The sequence below is a fragment of the Coturnix japonica genome, chromosome 34 (assembly GCF_054131305.1).
Source record: "Coturnix japonica strain WE chromosome 34, WE-NBRP24, whole genome shotgun sequence".
In the NCBI taxonomy this organism is placed as follows: Eukaryota; Metazoa; Chordata; class Aves; order Galliformes; family Phasianidae; genus Coturnix; species Coturnix japonica.
In genome coordinates this window covers 3464643-3486654 of record NC_140696.1, presented here as the reverse complement: position 1 = coordinate 3486654, position 22012 = coordinate 3464643, and the positions used below count along the sequence as shown (strand labels likewise).

The following is a 22012-nucleotide window of genomic DNA, read 5'->3' as shown; positions in this document are numbered from 1 at the left end:
TTGAGAAAGACCTGTGGGGAGAAAAATAGAGAGGAGAGCATGGAATTAATGAGGGCAGGTTTCTGAGCCTGACGGTGCTTCGATCCGATTTCCCATCCTCTCCCTTTTGCGCATTTAACGGGTTGTTTAGGACTGAACATAGGATTATTGACCTGAAAGGGGATGGAGAGGAAAAGCAGAGTGATGGCAGTAATGAGCAACAATGGAGCTGTTAGAGGGATGGCAGCCTCCCATTGCATCCCACAGTAGTTTCCAGGTCTTTATAGACTGGAACTCCTTGTAGATTGGGAACCCTGAGTCACCCACAGGCAGAGAAGCAACATTAGGTTTCTCTGTTCTTCATTGGGAAAGAATGCTCCTTTTTCTGACTAATCTGCCATACGTGTGTGTGCCCATGTGGATATGCAGGCATGTAAAATGTATGTGTCTGCATTTAGGCACTTTACAAATGTAATTATACCCCATTATTCCCTTTTGTTTCTTACAAATTGCCGACAATATGGCACATTTTTTGTCGAGAGGAGGGGAAAGAATTACTTGAGTAATTTTTAATTGCCTAAGAGAAGTAATTACTTTACTTTGCTTCAGTAATTAAGAATAACCAGGCCATGTGTGTCGTTTCCTAACACACAATACTCTATTTTATCTGCCTCTGTTCATTTATCCTATGTACCTCTAGATGTAGTTTTGCATTATTCCACTTCCACACTCACCTGATTCTCCTGACATGGGCAGGCCAGGCTGTAAATCAGTGCTGCTTGACTCAAGGTTGCAATGAACAGGAAAGGAGGATAAAGCAGGGTTAGGCTGGAATCCCTTCCTATGTTTTCCATCCTGGGGGTCTACCATGGTGTTTCTTTCCCCCAGGCCAAACGGGACTCTGCCAGGGAGTGTGGAAATCCAGAACAACACCATCTATTTCAAGGGCCCTGTCTCCTACAGCGTGGCTGGCACCTACATCTGCGAGGCCTCCAACGCCATCGGCACACGGTCGGGCTTGGTGGAAGTCAATGTCACAGGTAGGAAACCACGTGGGCTGCTCTGAAAGAGGAGGAGGTGGGAGAGGAGGGTGGGAGCTGCTCACCTCTACCAGCCTTAATGTTGTCATAACGTCTATCTCAATCTCCAGCGTCTCGTTCCAGCAGTGGGGAGTTTGGTGGTGCAAAGGGAATGGGGACAGTCGTTGCTTTGTGCTGGTCTTGCTCTGGTGTGCTTGGGTTTTTCTCCTTTCCTCTCGTCGTCTTTTCCTTTCTCACACCAAGGTGCATTCAGTCTCATTCTCCCTTGTCTTCTTTTCTGCTTTGGACTCAGATAGGGCACGCTAAAAGCCAAGATGTGTCAGCAATGTGTTTGTTGGGAGGCAGGAGGAACAGGGAGAGGACAGTGAGATGGGCGAGCCATTTGTTCAGGTGCTGCTGACTGTAGGCAACTCAGTGATTTCTTCATTGTGTTCCGTCTAATGCCATGTTCCTCTGTGCTGTGTGTGTCACCATGAACAGCTTTACCTGGGTTCCAGAATGGAGTGGTGTCATAGGATGCAACAGGATGGGGGGTGATGCGCCGGGGGCTCCGTGCTGCTCTCTATCAGATACCCCTGCATCCCAAGGGGACGGTGGCCAAGCAGCAGGTGGAGCAGAGTAACTGCTATTGGGGATGCTCTGCTCAGAGGAGCTGGGGAGCAGAATGAGTTGGGCTGGGCTCTGACCTCCAATGAGCCTCCAATTGGCACCTCACTGCTCAGTTCCCTGCTCTGTACTGTGGGGAAACCGGGATGATCTTCTGCTATCTGAGCGCTGGGAGGTCAGTGGATGGGATGTGCTGAGTAGATGCTGCTTATGAAGTATTTATTTATGATCATTATTGTTGTAGAGGGCCTTTAATTTGCACCTCCTGTCCTGGATCCGTGCCTGCTTTGTTGTTTTGCCTCTTTCTCGGGGACTTTTTGTTTGCTGGTGGAAGGAATCAGACCAATAGAGCTCTGTGTTGAGCACAGATGTGGGGCAGCACCTGCCCTGCCATATCCCTGCCCCAAGCCCTCAAAAATCATTTCCAAAACCTATATCCTATATAACCTATATCCTATAGCCTATAACCTATATAAGATGCCCTCCAGATCATCATGTTTATGGTCACTGGGGACAGCAACCTGGTGGTTTTCAGGGGACAGGTTCTAACAATCAGCAAAGGGAAAATGGGCAAGTTTTCTAGGGGATGACTCAGTGGTGCCTGCCCACAGTCCCAATTTATTCCCAAAAGTCAGAATTGTGGTGCTGAGGTTGCATGAGAAGGATGGAGGGACACAGCATCCACTGCCCCTTATGAGGGATGAGCAGCTGACATGTTAAGCCAGGGCTCCATCGTGTAAGAAAAGCCCCACACTGTTAATAATTCATTGGATCTGAATATGTTTATCCAGCTCTCCCTCTGGAGCGATTAGGCCAGTGCTGGGGAGGGCTCAGCCTTCCTCACTCAGCTATTACAGGTACATTTGTTTGGGTCTTGCAGGCAATTTAGGGATTGTCAGTGGAGCACGAAACCTCTTTCAAGAGATGCATGCAATAAATGGAGTTCAATCTAGTGAGCAGCCAGCCTCGGGAGTGAAAAAAAACACACAACACAGAAGGCTGATGCAAAGAAAAGCCTGCAGCAGCCATCCCCTCCTTCCTACCCATCCCACCCCAGCATCCTTCATCCCAGCCCCAGGGAGGAGGAGCAGGGATGGGTCAGCCCCAGCTGGGAGGCGATTCGTTCAGGAAGAGAAGGCTGAATGGTGCTCTTGGAGTTATAGCACATTAAGGAGATTGATAAGTGGAAATTTAATATTTTATTCCCGCAATCTGTTCCTGTAATAGCTTCTCCTGCCTTGCAGGACCTTTGTCAGTCGCAAGCAAGCCATGTAGTGTGACATGTAACTATTTATTATGGGCAGCTGGGTGACATTATAAAAGGCAGTGAGTGTGGATTGCCTGGGTCTGCATGCACATGCGTGGCAGCCCTGCACAGAGAGGAGGTCACATACATGCACACAGCTGTGTGCATTCCCTATCTACATCTGTCCCAACATGCAGATGGACCCCTTAGAGCTTTATACCTGCATGGGGATGCCCTGCTGCACAGCCATGCATGCATGAGCACTGGTGCACTGGTATGGGTGAGTACACACGCATCAATGTGGTTGAGTGCAGCAATATATGTGCATCTCCTGGTCTGTAGGCACACGTGTACACATCAGCTCTGCACACATGGGCAGCTCTGCAGCTTTGGCCTTGGCTGCAGGACGGGGAGGGAGGTTGCAGGAGCTCCCCCCACTCTGCTTGGCTCGCAGCAGGGAGTTATTTACACAGCGCCAGCAATGCCAGCACAGCAAGGTCACTGCACACAGCCGGCGGGGTTGTGATGGCTCTGAGCACAAGAGAAAGCACTGTGCACAAAGCACAGGGTCCCATCCCCAGCAGCTGCATCCCCAGCCCAGCTCAGGGGAGGCTGAGGGTGGGGGGCTCTACCTGCTGCTGATCCAGTGGATGGTGGTGAGCAGGATCCGCTGCAGCCCATCCAGTGGCATCTGTGCCAATGCCCCGCGGGAGCAGTGCCTGATTGACGGGCGATAGGTGACCTGACAGAGAGATTAAAGCCTAAGACACATTTGGCATCTGGCCTGAAAGCCGTCACACTCTGACACACCCGCAGCAGCTGCTGAACTCCTGCATGGGTTGCCAGGGGTTTTTCCACCTCCTTCCCCATCCTGTTCCAGCACAGGAATCCTCCAGCTGGGAGGAAAGCTGGACCCCTTGCAGCAGGGGAGGTGGGGGGAGGCTCTAAGCAGGCAGGCTCTGAAATGAAAGCCCAGTCTGCTGCTATCTCCTGCCTTGACTCATGCACGGGTCTGCCAAACAGAACAGGTCAAAGTCCTGCACTGCTTGGGTGTGGAGGGTGGAAAGGCTTCCGTCTGCAACCTGTCTCCTCAAAGAAATAAAATGCAACGATCCTTGCCATGTTTGCTGACAGCATCCGGGAGCTCTCAGGTTCCTGCTCCCCATCCTGCTGTGCTGCAGCAGGTGCTTGGCTTGGCCAGGCAGGAGGAAACCAGAGCTCCATGCAGGGAGCAGCTTGGGTTGACACATGTCCCTCAATGCCTCCGGCTCCTGAGACTCTCTGCTGGTGCTGGCTCTTTCCTTGTCCCTTAGGATTGAAGGAAAGGAGATCAAAATGGGGCTTCAACAAAAAAATAATGTGCCCACAAAGGCATAAGATATCTCGGCAGCGCGATGTGCAGGAGGGCTTTTAAAAGCTGCTTTCCTGCCTATCATAGGAAGATTATTTGGTGTCTAAAAATATGTTTTTTTCTGATCTAGGCCCTTCCTGCCCTCAGGAGCAGCTCCTGCCCCGGGGGATTCTCTGATGTCTAATGAGGTTTAGGTCCCATCTCTGCCAGAGATCCCACGCTCTATCCGAGAGCTCTATGATAGGGATAATTTTGGCTCCTTCTCAGTACTGAAGCCAGCCACCACGTTCAAAAAGCCATACAGGAGGGATTGATGGACAGGCAGCACGATTTGCATAGGTCTCATTTTTCCTCAGAAACCGACCATTAAAAGCAAGATAGGGCTTGTATATTGAAGCCACCCCTGCGATGGGCATTGGCACCTTCATCTTCCCAAGGCTGGTGCTGCTGCACCCATGGGCACTGCCGGACCCACTCCCTATTTCCATGGGATCAAAGCAAAGCTCAGGGCTGTCCCTTGTCACTGGGCTCCCAGCTGCTGCCCTGAGCTGGCACAGGGACAGGAAGCTGAGCTGAATGCAACAGCTGGCAGAGCGGGCAGCGAGCATCGCTGCTCTAATTCCTATTCATACAGCACTCCCTGTTTTTACGAGGGCTGGGGGCAGCAGCCAGGGGGAGGCTTTTTGTGCCGGCATTAAAGCCTGGCTTGTTTCCCCCCCTCCCTGTGCTCCGTTGTCTCCTGTTTCTCCCGTCCGCTTTTCACAGTGGCTTTAATTCTCCCCAGACTCTTCCTAATGGATTTTTCACATGGGGCTCAGAGGCAGCGCACCGGCTTCCAAAGATTTCACGCACCCCTCGAGCACAAAAGGGGGCTCCTTTTCCCACACTTCCCCACCACCACAACACCCACCCCCCCACTCAGGACACACTTACGATCCTCTTTACATCGCAGACACAAAAGCGGGTGGGTGGGCGTCAGCATTGCGAGCTGGACCCATCCTAACGCCGGGTAGGGAACAGCTGTGCCAATATCTATTGGAACCAGTGCCAAGCCGGACCCTCAGCATCCCACCCCCCTCACCCGGGGCACCACATTGAGTTCTCCCCCATCGGAGCTCAGAGGATGCGGGGATGGGCAGCTGCGGTCTGCACCGCCCTCCAGCGGCTGTGGCAGGCGTCCCCTCCCCACCACTCCTCCTTCCTTTACCCCATCTATACCCATTTCCCACCCCTATACCCTCCCCTCCTTGCAGCCCCGTTGCCAGGCGGTGTGTGAAGGGAGGGGAGCTGTTTCGGAGGGTTGGGGCTTGCCGTCTCTCTTCCCGCAGTTTGGGTTTGTTTTCTCTGGCATGGAGGTTGCAAGGAGGGTGGGGATGGGATCTGAACAGAAAATAGGGCCTTCCCCACATGAATTGTGAGCACAATGTGATGGTGGTGGTTGCAGCACCGTGGGGTGGCAGGGAGGTGGGTGTTACTGCAGGGTGGGGTGGCATGAAGGGCATGAGAAGCTAAATATGTGTGGGAAAGGTAGGAAAACATCCTCTTGTCTTTTCATATCTCTGAGCTGGGCTCTTAGTGAGGTTTGCAATGGGAAAGTGGGCCAAGCTCCTTCTGCAGGTGTGCACAGCCTTCTGCTCTGGAGGTGTCCGCTTTCCAGAGCTGGGAGGCAGAGGGGATCACTGTACCTTTAAGGACCCTGAGGCTTTTCAAAGTGGGGTCCTTCACACAAAACCAGCCTTGCTGTTAGGAAATGCCAGGTAGGGAAGAGGCTTCAGATCAGAGTTGTGGGCTGGGAAAACACCACGGACATATCCAGCCTGCTGCTCAAATCCTGCACCCCTCCAGGTGAGCCCTTGCTCTGTGCACAGCTTTGGGACTGCAGGGCTGGGCTGGGAGCTGGCACAGAGCAGGGTGGGTGCTGTGTGGATGTGTGTGTGTGGCTGAAGCTGAGCAGCTCTACCAGGGGACGGACGTGACATTCCTCGCTGTCTCTGCAAAGAGCTTTTGCATTAACCAGCTGGCTGTGACAAGCCTTCTTTTGATGCAACATGTGGTTTTGGCTTCCCAGCTCCCAAGCCCAGCTTCCTTGCACTGAAATGCTTAGCCCTGCTCCTGCTCTTTGGAAGGAGCTGCTGCCTCCTGCCTGCTCAATGCCTTTCTCCTTGTTCTGGCTGCAGCAGGGAGCCCTCCAGCTGCCTGCCCCCAGCCCTGCTGCCCGCCGTGCTGCTCTCTGCCTCTTGCTGCCTCGTGAGGCTTCGCTCTGCAGGAACCATGATGCTGTTGTTGGGATGACTCAGGAAAGGCAGGAGTGAAGCAGCTCTCAGACACGAGCAAAATGCTTGTGCCAAAAAAGATCAGGCCGGTGGTTGCTTGAACTCAGAACCTTTGTCCAAACTCTGCAGCTGTTTCTGGAACTGTGTGTACCCAGGGGAAGCTTTTTTCCCCTCTCTTCCTTAGCAGCTGGGTGAAGTGTGATGTAGGGAAGCCCACCCCCTGCACTGCCCTCGTTTGTTCAGGATTCCCTGCCCCAGTATAGAAACGTGGCTGGAGCAGGATGCATTGCCGCCAGCTCATGCACAGGGGACAGAAAGCAGACACTGCCTTGTGTTCCTTTGGACTCTGCTTCCTTTCATCCCGGCTGCCCTTGTTGTAGGCTGTGCTCACATTGCTTGTCCTGTCCTTGCGGTGAAAGCTTGGGGCCAGAATGCAGCATAGCAGCTATGACAGCTCTGAGCAGGATGGCTCTGGGCATCCTCCTTGGCAATGCTGAGGGATGCTGATGGGCATTAATCTGCTCACCAGATTCAGAGGCAGGTGAAGGACTGAGGCAGCCCAATGCTGCCTGGACACTGATGCTCAATGGGCACTTGGATAGAGAAAGCTGAGTCTGGCCAAGGGTTGTAACTGTGCCAAGGAAGTGCTGGGAGGGTTGACTTAAATCCTGGATCAAACTTTATCTGTGCCAAAACCCGTGTGTCAAACTGCATGAAAGAGAAGAGAGTACCTTTCCCATCTCTTTTCTTCCTCTCCTTTGGGTTATTTATATAGATGTAAATAGGTCACGGTATCTGTAGGAACGAGATTAACGTGAGCAGTGGCATTGTGGGTCAGGATGGGATGGGATGCTGAGCAGGGGACACAAAGCACCGTGACAATTGGGTGGGCATGGAAGCATCCCGGGGCCGTCGATACGTGTTGGCAAACTGGACCCGAAATGGTGGAGCATAAACCAGACTGCACCCGGACTGGTGGCACTGGGCGTGTGGGATCTGAGAGCATCTGGGTAGGGTGGGAAGGACACACCGCTTCCAACTGCTGGGCTCCTGCATGCAGCTTGCTGAGCTTGGCACTGAGCTCCCATGTGCTGACCCTGCCAGGACGCACCCTTCTCCCCTTCCCCTGGTTTTTCCCTTCCCTGTTCCTTACCCTCATCTTCCCACCCCCCCTTCACCCCCCTCCACCCAAAACGAAACGAATCGGTGATGAGAGCACGGTGGGAGGGCGCGTTTCCGCATGGTTTGACACTGTTCCCCCTTCCATCTGTCTTTTCCTACCCAGAATTTCCCTACACCCCGTCTCCAATCGATGATCGCAAATCCATGGTGCAGCCGAACATCCCCACCCCTGTGATTGGGGGCATAGTGGGAGGAGTCTCGCTGGTCCTGGTGGTGGCCGTGGTGCTCTTTGTGGTGCTCCGCCGCCGGCGTCACACCTTCAAGGGTGACTACAGCACAAAGAAGCACGTGTACGGCAACGGCTACAGCAAGGCCGGCATCCCTCAGCACCACCCACCCATGGCCCAGAACCTGCAGTACCCCGACGACTCGGACGACGAGAAGAAGCCGGGTCCATTGGGTGGCAGCACCTACGAGGATGAGGATGAGGATGCGGGAGGTGAGCGCAAGCTGGGCTGCCCCAACAAATACGATGAGGACGCCAAGCGGCCGTACTTCACGGTAGACGAAGGGGAAGCTCACCCTGAACCTTACGATGAAAGGACACTCGGCTTCCAGTACGACCCTGAGCAGCTCGACATAGCAGAGAACATGGTCTCGCAGAACGACGGATCTTTTATTTCCAAAAAGGAGTGGTACGTGTAGCTCGGCTCGCCCCGGCTCCGGCCATGCACACACACACACACACAGACATACACACTCACGCGCATCCCCGAGCGGAGCCATGTACATGGACAGGGGGCTCGGGGCGGGGGCAGCTTTGCTTTACAGATCATTTTGGTTTATTGGGGAGGGGGGAGGAAGGGGAGGGAGGTTGGATGGGAGGTGGGAGGTCGGGTAATTATTTTCTTGGTTTTGGTTTGGCTTTTTTTTTTTTAATTTCTCTTGATGACTTTTTTCGTCCCCTTCTGTGGTGTTTGTATTGGTCGGTGGCTTAGGTGTTACTATTTGCTTTAACGACTGTTGCCCAGCCTGTATATTACACTCTTGTTTGTGTCTCCGTGTCTCAGAGTGCCCCCCCCCAGCCCCCATCCCCCCCTGAGGCTTCTCCTCCTGCTCCCACCCCCCCTGAAACACTGGAATTTGTTTGTATGTCGTCGTCTTTTCTTTGCTTTAACCTCGGGAGGGGGTCCAGGGGATAGAAAAGCTCACAGCAAAGGAAGTGGAGGTGCCAGAATTGAGGGAAGCCATTGCTCTCATTGAGGTATGTGGGATGTTCCCACCGCACTGGGGACCCACTCCCAGGTCCCAATGGCTCAATAACGTAGATGATGGGGGAGAAAAGCCCTTGAACAAACCCCATGTGCACGGGCTGATAGCAGCGAAGAGCAACAGAGCTGCCATTTCCCTCCTGCCGTTCATCACCTCCCGGCTTTTCATTTCTGCCTTTGCTGGAGCATGTTTTAAAAGAAAGAAAAGGAGTATTTATTGCTGACATTCCCTCTGTGATGGCTCAGAGAGGTGCTGGCTCTCCTCAGCCCTATTGCACACCGGTGCGCATCCTCCTGCCCACCAATGGCTTTGGGGTCCCTATGTTTTATGATACCACTCAGACTTCATCGTCATGTGTTTACACTTCTTTCTTGCGGTCAGAGCATGCAGGTGGCTCGCTCTGTTTTAGCAACACCCCCAGTCCTCAGGGACAAATGCATGCCTGCATTGATTGCCACTTTCCCAATGCCCTGTCCCTCCTCTAAGCAAAGCCTCATAGATAAGGAGGTGGAGAGGAAGGAAGGAGGGTGCTGGGGTGTTGCTCGCATCCTCCTTCCCCCTGCCTTGTGGACTGCTCTGCAGATAGATGGGATTCCAGGGCCCTCTGCCTGACACTGACCTTATCCAGCTTCCATTCACTGGGTCGGGGCTTATTGCTCTTTCTTTTTGATGTAGAAACAAATCTTTTGGTTTGGAAAGAAATGCACATCTGAAAGCAGCAGGACTCGCTCTCCCCTTGCCTTACCCATTGGGTTTCATTCCCCGGTGTTATCCTGCTGCAGGAGCAAGAGCAGGGAGCCAAAGCCATGCAGATGAGCCAAGGTCAGGGCAACACAGCTCGTATTCACAGGCTGCAGCTCGCTTTTATTGCGTTAGTGGTGAGCGGGAGTGGGAAATCCGATTGCTGTGCTGTAATCTTTCTGCTGTTCCTGCCAGCCCTCCCTGCTTCCTGGCTTCTGGCAGAGCAGCCCCGTGCCACAGGAAGCTTTGTGTCCCCAATGAAGGGGATGAAATATCTGACCCTGCAAACTGCTGTGTCCAGCAGGGATTCTTTCACATGCCATGTCAGTCCCAGTCTTGCACTGTGTGGTGCTGCAAGCCCAGACGTCCCCAGGGCTGATGATGCTCTGCCAGTGGGAGAGTGAAATTGTGTCCCAAAGATCATGATGATCTCTAAGGTCCCTTCCAACCCGTATGAGACTATGAGACTATGGGTATGATGTGCTGCAATGGGGGCATGCAGGAGAGGAGGGCAGTGGGTAGAGGCTTGCAAGGAAACATGCTTTGGTAGCCATGAGCCTTCACTTGAAGGTGTCATGTCTTGAGGTTTCCCACACACAGACAATACTTATAGTTAACCATGTTGGGGTATGGAGAATCAAGGAGTAAAGAGATAGCACAGCAACATGGTATCTCCAAGCCAAGTGCTGCCAAGCTTCCCCTTTTGCTGTCCCATATCAGTGCAGACACTTCAGCAACTCAGGTCTAGGAAGGAGCTCAGCCACAGGAGCACAATGATGTGGATCTGAAGAGGGTCAGGTGAGGATTTTCCACCCAGAGACCCTTAGGCTCAGTGTGGGTGCTGTGCCTGTGCAAGGCGCATAGTGCTTCCCTCTGCTCCTCACCCCTGCTTTGTCCATCATCACCGTGGAGTTGCAGTGATCATTTTGCTTCTGCAAAGGTTCCTTGCAAGGTCAGCTAATTGAGCAAGAGACTTATAGGGGTGGTAATTAGCCAGGTGATTAGCCATCTATAGCAAGGAGGAAAAAACAACCCAACAGACCAAGAGGACACTACAGATGGATGTTTCACCTGAGAGCTGCCTCAAAGCATCACAGCCCCACATGAGCCCCTGCTTTATGTGCAGACTGTTCTGCTGGCATTTCCCTCTTGGATTATTCATTGCAATCCATCCTAGGGATGTTCTTGCTTTCATTTATTTAATCACAAGATGCTTTTTCTTTTCCATTTTGTTACATCATTTTCATCCAAGACAAGACAACCCCGAAAGCCTGAAGTTTACTTTAGCTTCAATCAATCAATAAATAAACCAATCAGACCCCAGTGGTAGCATTGATTGCAATAAGGGACAAAGGGAGGCCTTTTCCTGATGTCGAGTCCAAAAACAAAAAGGGAAAACAAACAGTTCAGCAGAAATCACTGAGGGCTGCAGGGAGATGATCGGCTCCAAAGATTGATCCTGGAGCAATTAGAGAAGGGAACGCAATTAACAACAGGGTTGCTGCACTCCTGTGCTGTTTTCTTTCCCCTATTGCCCACACAGTGCATGTCCATGGGGGTTGTGTGCACCTCGAGGCTCCTGGAGCAGCCTGCAAAGGGCAGGAGGTGGGGAATGCATTGTAGGAATGGGGATGGAGACCCTATGGGACCTGTGTGCCTTGCACGTGTGATGCACTTGGGGTGAATGTAGAGAGCAAAAGGAGTCGGAGCACGGCACAAAGCAGCAGTGGGGGGAGGTATCCTCACTGAGGGTCAGTTCTTTCCTTTGGCTGCTCGTTCTTTCATTCTTTAGACGTGGCTCTTTAACTCCAGTGATTTTTTCGCTCTCTTTCTCCTCCCTCTTGCTGTAATTATTGTGGAATAATGGACAAACGACCCCAAAACCCCGTTGTTTTTTTTTTTTTCTTTCTGATTTGATTTTGTTTCTTTTTCTTTCTTTCTTTTATTTTTGTAATCCGTGCTGTAAGTGCTTTTGTAAAAAACAAAAAACAACAAAATAAATGGTAAAAATAATGTAATGGACTTTAATGATTTGTTTGGTTGGTTTTGTTTGCCATCCCTTTGTAATGATTTTGTTTGAGGTCCGGGGGAGGATGAAGGGGGAGGGGGGAAGTTGCGTTTTCATGGTTATAATTTGGTGTATAATGGTGTTGCAGCACCCTTCCTTTGACTTGTATAAAACAAGAGAGTAACAAAAAAAACCCAACCCCCAAAGCAATGGCAGATAATAACGGCTCAGCTGTGGAATTAAAAAGCAAAAAAAAAAAAAAAAAAAAAAAAAAAAAAAAAAAAAAGCAAAAAAATAATAATAAAAAAACAAATGTACTTTTTTATAAATAAAGAATTTTAAAAGAAAAAAAAAAAGGAATTTTTCTCCTCTCTTTGGTACCTCTGCGACCGCGTGGTTCCGCATCCTGGGGTTGGTAGATGTAAGCAATGGCGGTGGTAGAAGTGGCTGTGATGGACTGTGTTTGGCATTGGGAGTTGCTTTGAAGATGAAGGTGGAAGGTTGAGGCTTAAGGGATATCCAAGGAGGAGGAGGAGGATGGGGAACGTTGGTGTTTGCCGCTGACATTGGTGGTGGTGTGTGAAACTCTTGAGCAGTAGATTCAAAATGAAGGAAGGGAGGGGGTGAAATTCCTTGTCAAAGGATGCTGCTGAGGCCAACAGGTAGCCTGAGCTGAAAAGCGTTTTTGCCCATGGCAGAAAGAATCCATCAAAGTCTATTAAAAACTCTGACATTCTCCAGCTCGTGAAGTCCTTCAGCTGCCGCTAGCTGTAGCAGAGGGGACAGGCTATTGGAGAAGTGTCACACCTGCTCTTCTTTACATCTTCTCTAGACGTGTGCAGTCAGCTGCAATGGGGCTGGGATGTGCCAGCCTCGGGTTGACGTGTTGGGATGGGTTGGATGGCTCAAATGGGTTGGGTGAGTTGGATAGGTGGAATGGGGTAGGATGGGTTGGATGTGGTCAGCTCAGTCAGGGTTGGTAGGATGGGTAGGGTTGGTAGGGTTGGTAGGATGTAGGAGGAGGTTGGATGGGTAAAGATTGGTGAGATGTGTAGGATAGGATTGGTCAGATGGGTTTAGGATGGGGAGGATGTGATGGGATAGATTGAATAAGTAGGTTGAGTAGGGTGTAGAAGGATGTGGTAGGATGTGATAGGTTGTAGTAGGATGGATAGGATGGATAGGATGTGCCTGTAGTCCAGTACCCAGCTGCCATAGTGATGATGCATCGAAACCTACTGAATGCTGTAGGGATGCCAAGGGCCCATTAGAAGGAAAAGATCAGTTAGGCTGCATCCCTGCATCTCAGTGACTGATGTCTGCATCGTGAAGAACAGTTTGCCTTTTCCCTTTCCTCCAGCTTCCTTGCTGTGCATACACGCTACAAAGGCAGCCTTGTTCCCAAAGATCAAAGCAGACAGCTCTGCAAGATCCAGGCTTTTGCAAGAGAGTGAGAGACAAAGGAAGTGAGTGATCAGAGGGAACGTACACACTCTTCCTTGTGCAGGTATCAACAGGCACTTTGCCCTGCCTCTGGCCTGGAGAATCCTCCTGGGGAAGCATCTTTGCACCTGAATTCAGCACATGGGATGGAAAGAAGGACACGAGGGGCTGCCTTTGCCCCGTGGTCCTGCTGGGAAATGCTGTATAGATTTCCCAGGCCGTGTCTGCCACAGTTAGGCAATGATGGACAAAACCCATTGCATGGGGCCTCTTCTCAGCAGCTCAGGTTGCAGAGAGCTGAACGCAGTGGGAGCTGACTCCCATGCAGTGCCCCTAAGTATTGTGTTTCTCTGGAACAAAACAGAAACACGTTGGGGGCAGGAATGCCAGCAATGCATGTAGCCCATGGAATGATGGCAGCGTGGCTTGGATCTCTTCTCAAAGCCACATCTCTGCAGGCGAGCACCGCTGGCTACAAAGCAGCTTCAGAGTGCTGTCAGTCAGCAGAGAGCCAGAGGAGGAGCTCGGTGGGGCAGCAGGGTTGAGCAAAGGGAGTGAGTTTTGCCAGCCCAGCACAGAGCAAGCATTGGAGATGTGCCTGCCTGGAAGCAGCTGTGCATGGAGCACAGGGCTGAAATGTCCATGGTGAAGGCATGGAGCCATTCGAGCTGGTTGTGAGCACATCCAGTAACTGATTACAATGGAGTTATGCTCATTTCCACCCCCATAGATTAACATCACCTAAACAGGATTTGAAGTGAGAGAGAGTGAGACATAGACGAGCATTAGGAGGGAATTAGCAGGTGACCTGCCTGGTACCCCTGGGCACAGGAACCCAGGAACATGCTGGCAGACAGCTGGATCTCCAAGCAATCCACATGCATGGCACACTCAGAGATGCCAGAAAGACAACAGCCAGCAGGCAGGGAAGAAGGCAGGAAGGCTGGGAGATGGCTGGCTGGAAGGAGTAGCAGCTCCAGCATTGCTGGGGATGGATTGGGTCAGAGTCATTGACTCAGTCATTGAGAGGCAAGAGGTGGGAGGTGGAGCACTCAAGGTTGCAGGTACTGCTGGGTCTCCTAGTGCTGGAAAAGGTGAACCAGGAGAAATTTGCTGGCTCAGAGGAGGGTAAATTATTTGTAGCAACAGCTTTGTTTGATCATTCATTTCTTTATTTATTTATTTTCACGGTTTCGGATTATTTGCAAACTTGAGTTTGATTTGAATGAACATATTTGTGAGAAGGAAATTGCTTTATGCAAATGGACTCCAGCTGGGGGACCTGCAGCACCGCAAAGTGATGCTGAGCCTCAGATGCCCTCCGTGCTGCCTGGCAGAAGGCAAAGGCTCCTCCTCCCTACAAGGCACATTCATTAATAAGCCCATTTAAATATATGATAAAAGTATTGTGTCACCCAAGCTCTCCAAAGGTCCTGCTTGATGGGTACAGCCACTGAAGAGGCTATGGGCCAAACTCTTCCTCCATCCATCTGCCCACCCTAAGGAGAGAGGTGCCCACGTGTTTCTGTTCCCCTTTACCTCCCTGCTCCTCTCAAACTCCCTCCAGCCTGTTTATCTCACCGCTTTGAAAAGAAAATTGCCAACTTCACACCTGTCAGCTTTAACTGATTGCCTGTCGCACTGGGGGAGGGAGCCCATCCGTATGGCCCTGGCCTCACAGCCTCAGCTCACCAGGGGAACATCTCCATCCCTCGAGGAACGAAATGCTTCATTTCCCATCTCCTGGCCTCATTTCTTCGCCCTGCTCCAGCTCCCAGCCCTTTCAATTACCACTTTACAATAATAATGAACAGTGGCTTTCTGCTGGCACACAGCTTTGTCCACCCGAGGAGCCGAGCTCATCATGAAACACTCATCCTCTGAGGGCCACAATATCCCTGCTGGGCTAAAAAGTGCCCTTCCCAGTGGTGATAAGGAGATAACAGCAAAACTGTTCAGGGAACCTGGGGCAAGGCACTCAGGGCTAAAGCGTTACCTTCTGCCTATGGGATCTACACCAACACAAGTTTCTATTCCCACCAGGTGCCTTCCCACGAGTTCATCCCCCTTCCCATGTTGGATGTGGAGATTTAGCCCTGGTTGTGCCCTTCCTTAGCCAAGAATAGGTGGGAGGAGAAACAGGAGCACCCAGTCCAGCTGCTGCCAGCTGTGCCAGCTCCACGGCTGCAATATGAATGCAGCAGCTGTCTGGGATTATGAATACATACAAGAGTGGGAATGCAGAGTCTGAATGGTGTGGGTAAACACCACAGAGCTGTCCAGAAATAATGGTGTGGGGGGTTGATAATAGGGAGGAATCGTAATTAAATAGAAATTAGTTACTTAAATGGTCACTTCCTGGGGTTTCGTTGATGTCCGATTAACTTAACTTTTAATTTGCATAAGCAATAAATGTTTAATTATGTTATTAATATATTTGAGTTGAGGAGCTTATGGGCTTTTGTAATTGGCATTTAACTAGATAGTTCCAGCGTATTAACCAATGTTTCATAGCTCCACACGAGGCTTCCCAATTATAACTGACCTAAAAATGGGCTTGGAGGACCTGCCTTGATGGTGCTACCTGAGCTGCAGAGCAGAAGAGATGGCAAGGAGGAAGCAGGGAGCTGCTCTGCATCCTTTTAGGGTTTAACTAGCCCAATTTACACTAAAAACTAACAGTTCGGGATCTCTCTGGCTGAGTTTTCAACCCATCTGCTTTGAGAGTACCCAAATGGTGCCCAGGGCAAGATGGTTGGTTCTGCCATCCTCCAACAGGCAGAAATCGCTTTGTAGCCCAGAAACCACAAACAAATGTCTGTTTCCAAGACGGATCATGAATAGTCATTGACATCTTTTGCCTTTTCTAAATCATGACTGCCCTCTTGACATTCTCCATCTGGTAAAGTGCCTATAGAGCAGTGCAAAGGGTTTGTTTGTTCCTGTCGCATTCCCCTGTGTGACCTTAGCTGTTGTACCAACCTTTGCAGCTTCTCTTTCACGCTGACAGGTCTCTCTCTTTGCAGCTCTCCTGTTTGATCTGTATCGGAGACGGGGAAAGCTCTGCAAGCTAACAAATGCTCAGCTGGATATGGTTGTGTGGATAAATACTGGTGGTTAAGGCAGAGGTGGTGGGAAGTCAGGAGGGAATGAGTGTTATGAGCATTTCTTTACTCTGTGCAAGAGCTTGCAGCCATGCGAAGCTGATCTCAGCTTTGGGAACATTCACCATCCCATGGTGAAAGCACCCTGGAAGCAAAACCATGCAAACATGGTACGTGGTCAAGCAGAGTGAGACATCCCCAGGAGTGATGCTGAAGGTTGATGAGCAAATTAACTCTATCAGTGCAGATGAGAAGCATGTGAGCTGAAGTCCACGTCCCTTCTCCCTGCCAGAGTCTGTCTGGTGGCTGCTTGTAATAGTGTGGGGCTCATCAAGGAAGCAGGGCTGTGCTTCTGTTTCAGCATGGACACAGGAGCTGCCGTGCTCTGGTTGGTGAGAGCAGGCTGCTGAGATCAAGAGATGTAATGGGAGTCAGGATGTGGCCCCTTTGTTCCTCCAGGAGAGGCAATTTCGTGTGTCATCACCTCCTCTACAGCAGAAGAAATAAATTACCAAAGGGATTTGATTGTTCATTACTCTGCTGAGCTGCAAGGAAATGAAGCAGAACTAAAATTAAGGGCTGGGAGGCAGAGGGAACATTGGAGAACTCAGGGCCCATCTTCTACCCAAAGCCAGGCAGTGTCCATACAGATGTGTTGAGCTGCAAAGCATGGGCAAGCAGGTGGGGGAGTGCAGGATGAGATCTTTGCTGTGATTTAATGTGCCACATCTTATCCCAGCTCCACCCCAGCTACCAGCAGACCCAGGGAGGCAGCCAGGGGAGGTCAGCAAGGGTTAAAGTTACATTCCAGGCGTGCTTTGCAGCCAGCAGCCCTTAAACCAGGGATGGCTCCACTGCTGCTTCAGTGCAGGGCAGAGCTGATACACACCGGTCTGAGTGAATGGCAAAGCCATTGCCTGTGCAGGAATGTGTGTGAAATCCCACTAAAACCCAGCAGGTCCAGCTTGCAGCTGGGCATGCTTTTCAAAGCAGCACCCTGCGGAGGGCTGGCTTGCACACCAGGAGCATGAAACCTCCCAGCAGAGGTGAGCCAGCCGTTTGCGTAGGTTAGGGCTGGTCAGAATTACAGGGAAAAATAAAAGGGCAAAGATCTGACAGGGATGATGTGATCACCCCCAAACCAGCTTGTGCCCGGGGGTGGATCTGCTGTTTGCAGCGTGTCTCAAATCAGCCAATCCTGTTCATCTCTGGAAGCTAACTGGGGACGTGTTTGCTCTGCCAAGCTTTTCAGCTCCGTTTAATTTAGCTCTGCAAACTTGCCGTGTCTCAGGCTCACTGGAATGTGTCAGGTGGGGTGCATTATAAATATGCATCATCCGATCTCGTGGTGTTGCTCGAAGGTTCAGTGGGTGGAAAGAAGCCCAGTAAGTGCTAACCTCTATCCTCTGGCTCAGGACAGCAAGCCGGGTCACAGACAGGCTTATCTGGAGCTGGCACTGCACTGGGACGCTGTGTTAACCGTGTAGGCTGAACGTGCCTAAGCAGGGAGCACCAAGGTTATGTTAACTCTAGCAAGGCTGGCAGCTAACAGAGCTTCAGAGCTGCCAGCCTAACAAAAGGAGGGGAATAGTGATTCTTCCCCATTGATTTGCAATGTGTTAGCAAGCAAAGGAGCACAGTGCTCAGTGCCTTGGCTAGTCAGCCATGAAATAGATGGGAGCTTGTTTTGTGCGGGGTGGGGATAAACACAGAGGGAACCCTACTTGACAGTTGGCTACAGATGCAGGAATGCCTTTTAGCAAATGGTGTTCTGGAGGGGTTGTGGGTTGTTAGGTTGCCCATCCAGTCTGAGCTTTGCACTAAATATCAGCCCAAGAGCAGCACAGACCCATGGTGGGGATGCGCCGTACCCCATTCTCAAGCCTGAACCCCAAGATCAGCCAGGTGCTTCTACAGCATCCTCCCCATCACGTGAGCCATTTCCTCTGGACACCTTCCAGTTGCTCCATCTTTGCCTCACTTCAAGTTCCCTTTGGGAACATCTCTCTCCCCCTCCTGCGAGTTGGTTCTCCAAAGCCCTCATTGTTCCCCTGTTTTTATTTACTGCCGTGCTTTGCAGCTGCACTGTGTCACCCCGTGGGCATGGCGCGTGCGGACAGCTCTGTCTGTTTGTCTCATGCTTTGGAACACAACCATGGCCGTGCGCACAGAGCGGGCGTTAAATCACAGCCACGGCTCCATCCCTGCCAATGCTTCTTCCTTTCCCTTGTCTGCTTTCACCTCCAGAAGAGAACAAAGCAACAATACCCAACTGCTCCAAAAGAAGCTGGGGGTGGGGTGTCCTTCTTTTCTCCTTAATTGTAATACATTGAATTAATTCATTTTTCCAGCCAGAATGTGGAGTTCCCAGCAGCCCTTCGACATCCAGATAAGGCTGAGCTGCTCGCTCAGCCCCTTTGGGTTCTCCGGTACCTGCCTCACTGCCAACATGAACTTTTTGGAGAGTTTTAAATTATTCGAGCATGACACAGAGCAGGGGGGTTTTGCATTCTTAATTGACAAAGTCTTTTCCCACTCCACTCCGGAGGCCCCTGAGCTGTGCTGCCAATTTACCCCGATCCTGATTCACAAGCCTTGCAAACATCTTCCCAGGGCTGCCCGAAAGCCTTGGCAGCGTAACCAAATCCTTGATTGTCGGTTCCTATCATCTGCTCCCAAGGCATTCCCAGTGCCCAGTGTTGGGTTCCCAGCACTGTCCTGTAGCTGCCGTGCCCTTAGAAAGGCAGGGAGCATCTTGTAGCACTGGGGTCAGCAGCCTAATGAAATGCACCAGCTGCTGCTCTGCCCAGGGGAAGGGAGACTGAGGAAAGGAGCAGCTGGGGAGGTAGATGACAGAAGAGAGAAAAAGGAAATAAGGAGGGAGGGGGAAGCAGAAGGAAGAGATCTCTCTGCCTGTTCCTAACTGGGCTCCTCCAGCATCCAGCATCTCTGCTGGGAGAGGAACTGCACCTTAAGGGACAGGGCTTGTCACAAGGTTTTGCCATTGCCTGGCTATGCAGTGTTGCCTTAAGCAGCTATGATGGGTACCAGCACACACCTGCTGATTTACAGTGCTGGCAGGAGGCTGATATTTCCTGCTCCCTACCTGCAGCCCCAGAGCCATTAGGGATCAATCCATCAAGGATATGCCCCAGCCAAAGGGACTGGAAGATTCTCCACCATCACAATCACAACTGCCATCTGGGGGGCTTGGATTGCGATGTGGCAGCTGTCAGCCTGAGCACGGCTGCAAGAGAGCTGTCTCAAGGCAGAAATATTATTTACAAGATAATGTGGCTTATGGAGAAGGGAAGAGGGGGAAAAGTGACTGCCCATGGGGAGCGGAGCTGGGCGTTTTGATGACTGCAGCATCCTGCCGTTTGCAGGAAGACATACAGCTCTGAGCTCTTAATTGGGGATGGGATGCTGCTGATGCAGGCTCTGGGGTGTCCTCAGCAGGTTTACATAGAGTCTGTAGGGAAGGGCTGGGGGGGTCGGTGCTGAGACAGTTCCCAGGGCAAATTCTACATCCAACGTCTTGTCATTGTGCTGTGAGTTCACATGTGCTGCACTGATGCAGTAAACCTGCCAGGTCTGTGCTATTCAATTCTCTGGTACAGACCAGAAAGAGCAGCACCCTGGGAAATGTTTGTATGTCTTGTTTCACTCCTTCATGACAGCAGCAAATCTGGATGGTGGTAAGGGCTGGCTGGGTGGGAATGGGGCAGCTGGAAAGGACCCAGCCCCATGTAGGATGGTGGGGTGAAGGGGTGTCCAACCTTCAGCTAAACCCATGGTGAAAAGGGTAGAAAACCTGCATGAGTGGTCCTGTGTCATTCAGGCATATGTTCTTATATGTTTCTTATGTGGGCACCATTCTGAAGCCTTGGGGATGGGTGGCCACCCAGCTCTGGGAGAACTAAGGCTGTACAGTCCAGGATCCAGGCTCTGAGAGCAGCCAGGAGCCAGAGCAGCAAGAAAATATGAGAATGAGGTGTGACAGACACGTTCTACAAAGTACCTTTCCCCCTCATCCTTGTCTCGCTCCCTTCTCCTGGATCTCTTTTCCTTTTCCTCCTCCTCCTCCTTCTTCCTCCATTCCAATTATCTCCTTCTTTCATCAGTGCCGGAGCTGTAAGTACAAAGTACCAATTAGCTAGTTTTCAAGTTTAATTAGGTTGGAAGGTAGAGCAAATTAAATCCTTTTATCGTACGTTTCAAAGCGCTTTTCCCATCAAGCCCATGGGATGGGATTCCTTTGCAGGGGGACTATGTCAGATGCTGAGAAGCTGTCCCATGTCACCAAGCACTAAAGCCATTGAGTGCAAGAGAGGATCCATCTCACTCATCCCTACACCCTGTGCTCAGCTTTGTAAGGCTTCAGGGTAACTTGTGGCACATATTACCTCAATGCGTTGCCTATTGGTGCTCAGCTTTCCCAAGCTGTGCTTTAAAAGCTATTTTCTCATCTGTTCCAGCAGTATTCAATGAAGTGTCCAAGTGGGTTGGCTCGTCCAACACCCGAGCCCACTTCTGCCCCTGTTGGATGCCCTAACCCTCTCCCCTGTGCTTCCCTGTGTTGCAGACAAGCCACTACCTCAGGGCGCCCTGGGAGGCATCATTGGCATCGTGGGAGGTGTCATCGCTGCAGCTCTCATCCTTGGCGTGGCTGTCACCGTCTTCATTGTCTACAGGAGGCAACAGAAGGACCGCACAGAGGCAGACCATGACCTGTGAGTAGCCCTGGGCTGGCAGGGAGCACAGCAGCTGTGGGATGGGGCAGCACAGAGTGCTTCTGTCTCCTTTGCTCCCTGAGCACACAGAGCCTTTTTGCTGCCGTTCTCTTTGCTCTGCCCCACACTGCAGTGCAATGAGAACATCCAGAAATACCTTCTCAGCCACTCCCTACACAGCTCTGTCTCATCACAGGAGCACCCCTCCCTTCCCATCTCTCAGGGAGGCACCAAGCCCCCAAGGCTGGAAGTTGTTTTTATCACCCCCCAGCCCTCCCCACCATCGCTGTTACATTTGGCCACATTTTGTGCTCCATTTAATCCCATTTGAGAGAGGGCATGGGAGGACAGCAAGCGACGGAGGGAAGGGAACAGGGGAAAACAGAAAGGCAAACACACACACAGAAAGAATAGCACCAGAAGGTGAAACTAACAGCATCAGCCCTATAGCAGAGATGCATTCAGACGATCCATTTCCCACTGTGTCCCTCCAGGAAGACACAAAGAAGAGTCACTTTAGCCAAGAATAGAAACACAGCGGTGCCCCAGAGCATAAGGGGTGGTGGAGCCCAGTCATAAGTCTTGCAAAATTCAGAGCATTTCTTTTCTTTGGAGTCATAAAGTCAACATCCTGAAGAGCTCCTGGAGCCCAATGTACCCTTCCCTTCACCAATAGCCCCAATCCAGTGCTGGAATTCATTGCGCTGCCAAAGAAAGTCGCCCATCCCAATCGGAAGATCTGATGAAGTTTGTAGGAGAAGGGAGGGGAAGCTGGCTAATTAGTGGATCGGAGTTTTAATAAGTTTTGTAAAAGGATTAGACACATCTGTGCATACAGATGGAATGTGCAGAGACAGGCCCTGGGCTGGGATTATAACGGCTGCCAATCCCCGTGTGCTCTGGGGCAAAAGCTGATCCCTTGAGTTGGGGTCAGGGCTAAACCCCTTGCATGGCATAGCATGGGGATGAGGGAGATTCCAGCTCCCATTGGAACACCTACAGCAGGAGCTACAGTCCCATATAAGTCCCCTCCTAGGTGTTACCATGACCTCATTGGTTTGCACTGGCACATGGCACTTGCTGGTGCTCACAGC

At 51.2% G+C, this 22012-nt stretch overlaps 1 protein-coding gene across 3 annotated transcripts in view; it reads left to right on the top strand.

The window, feature by feature from the left end:
• Nucleotides 1-22012, top strand: part of NECTIN1 (nectin cell adhesion molecule 1) — a 68302-nt gene that overhangs the window by 32791 nt on the left and 13499 nt on the right. For 2 of the 3 annotated variants that reach the window (XM_032449056.2, XM_032449057.2), the window contains exons 5-6: nucleotides 868-1019; nucleotides 20771-20918. In XM_032449056.2, coding sequence (XP_032304947.1) covers nucleotides 868-1019; nucleotides 20771-20918 — 300 coding nt within the window. Of the gene's footprint in view, nucleotides 1-867; nucleotides 1020-7780; nucleotides 11995-20770; nucleotides 20919-22012 lie in introns of those variants that run through there. The other variant, XM_015884073.3, reaches the window with a different exon arrangement.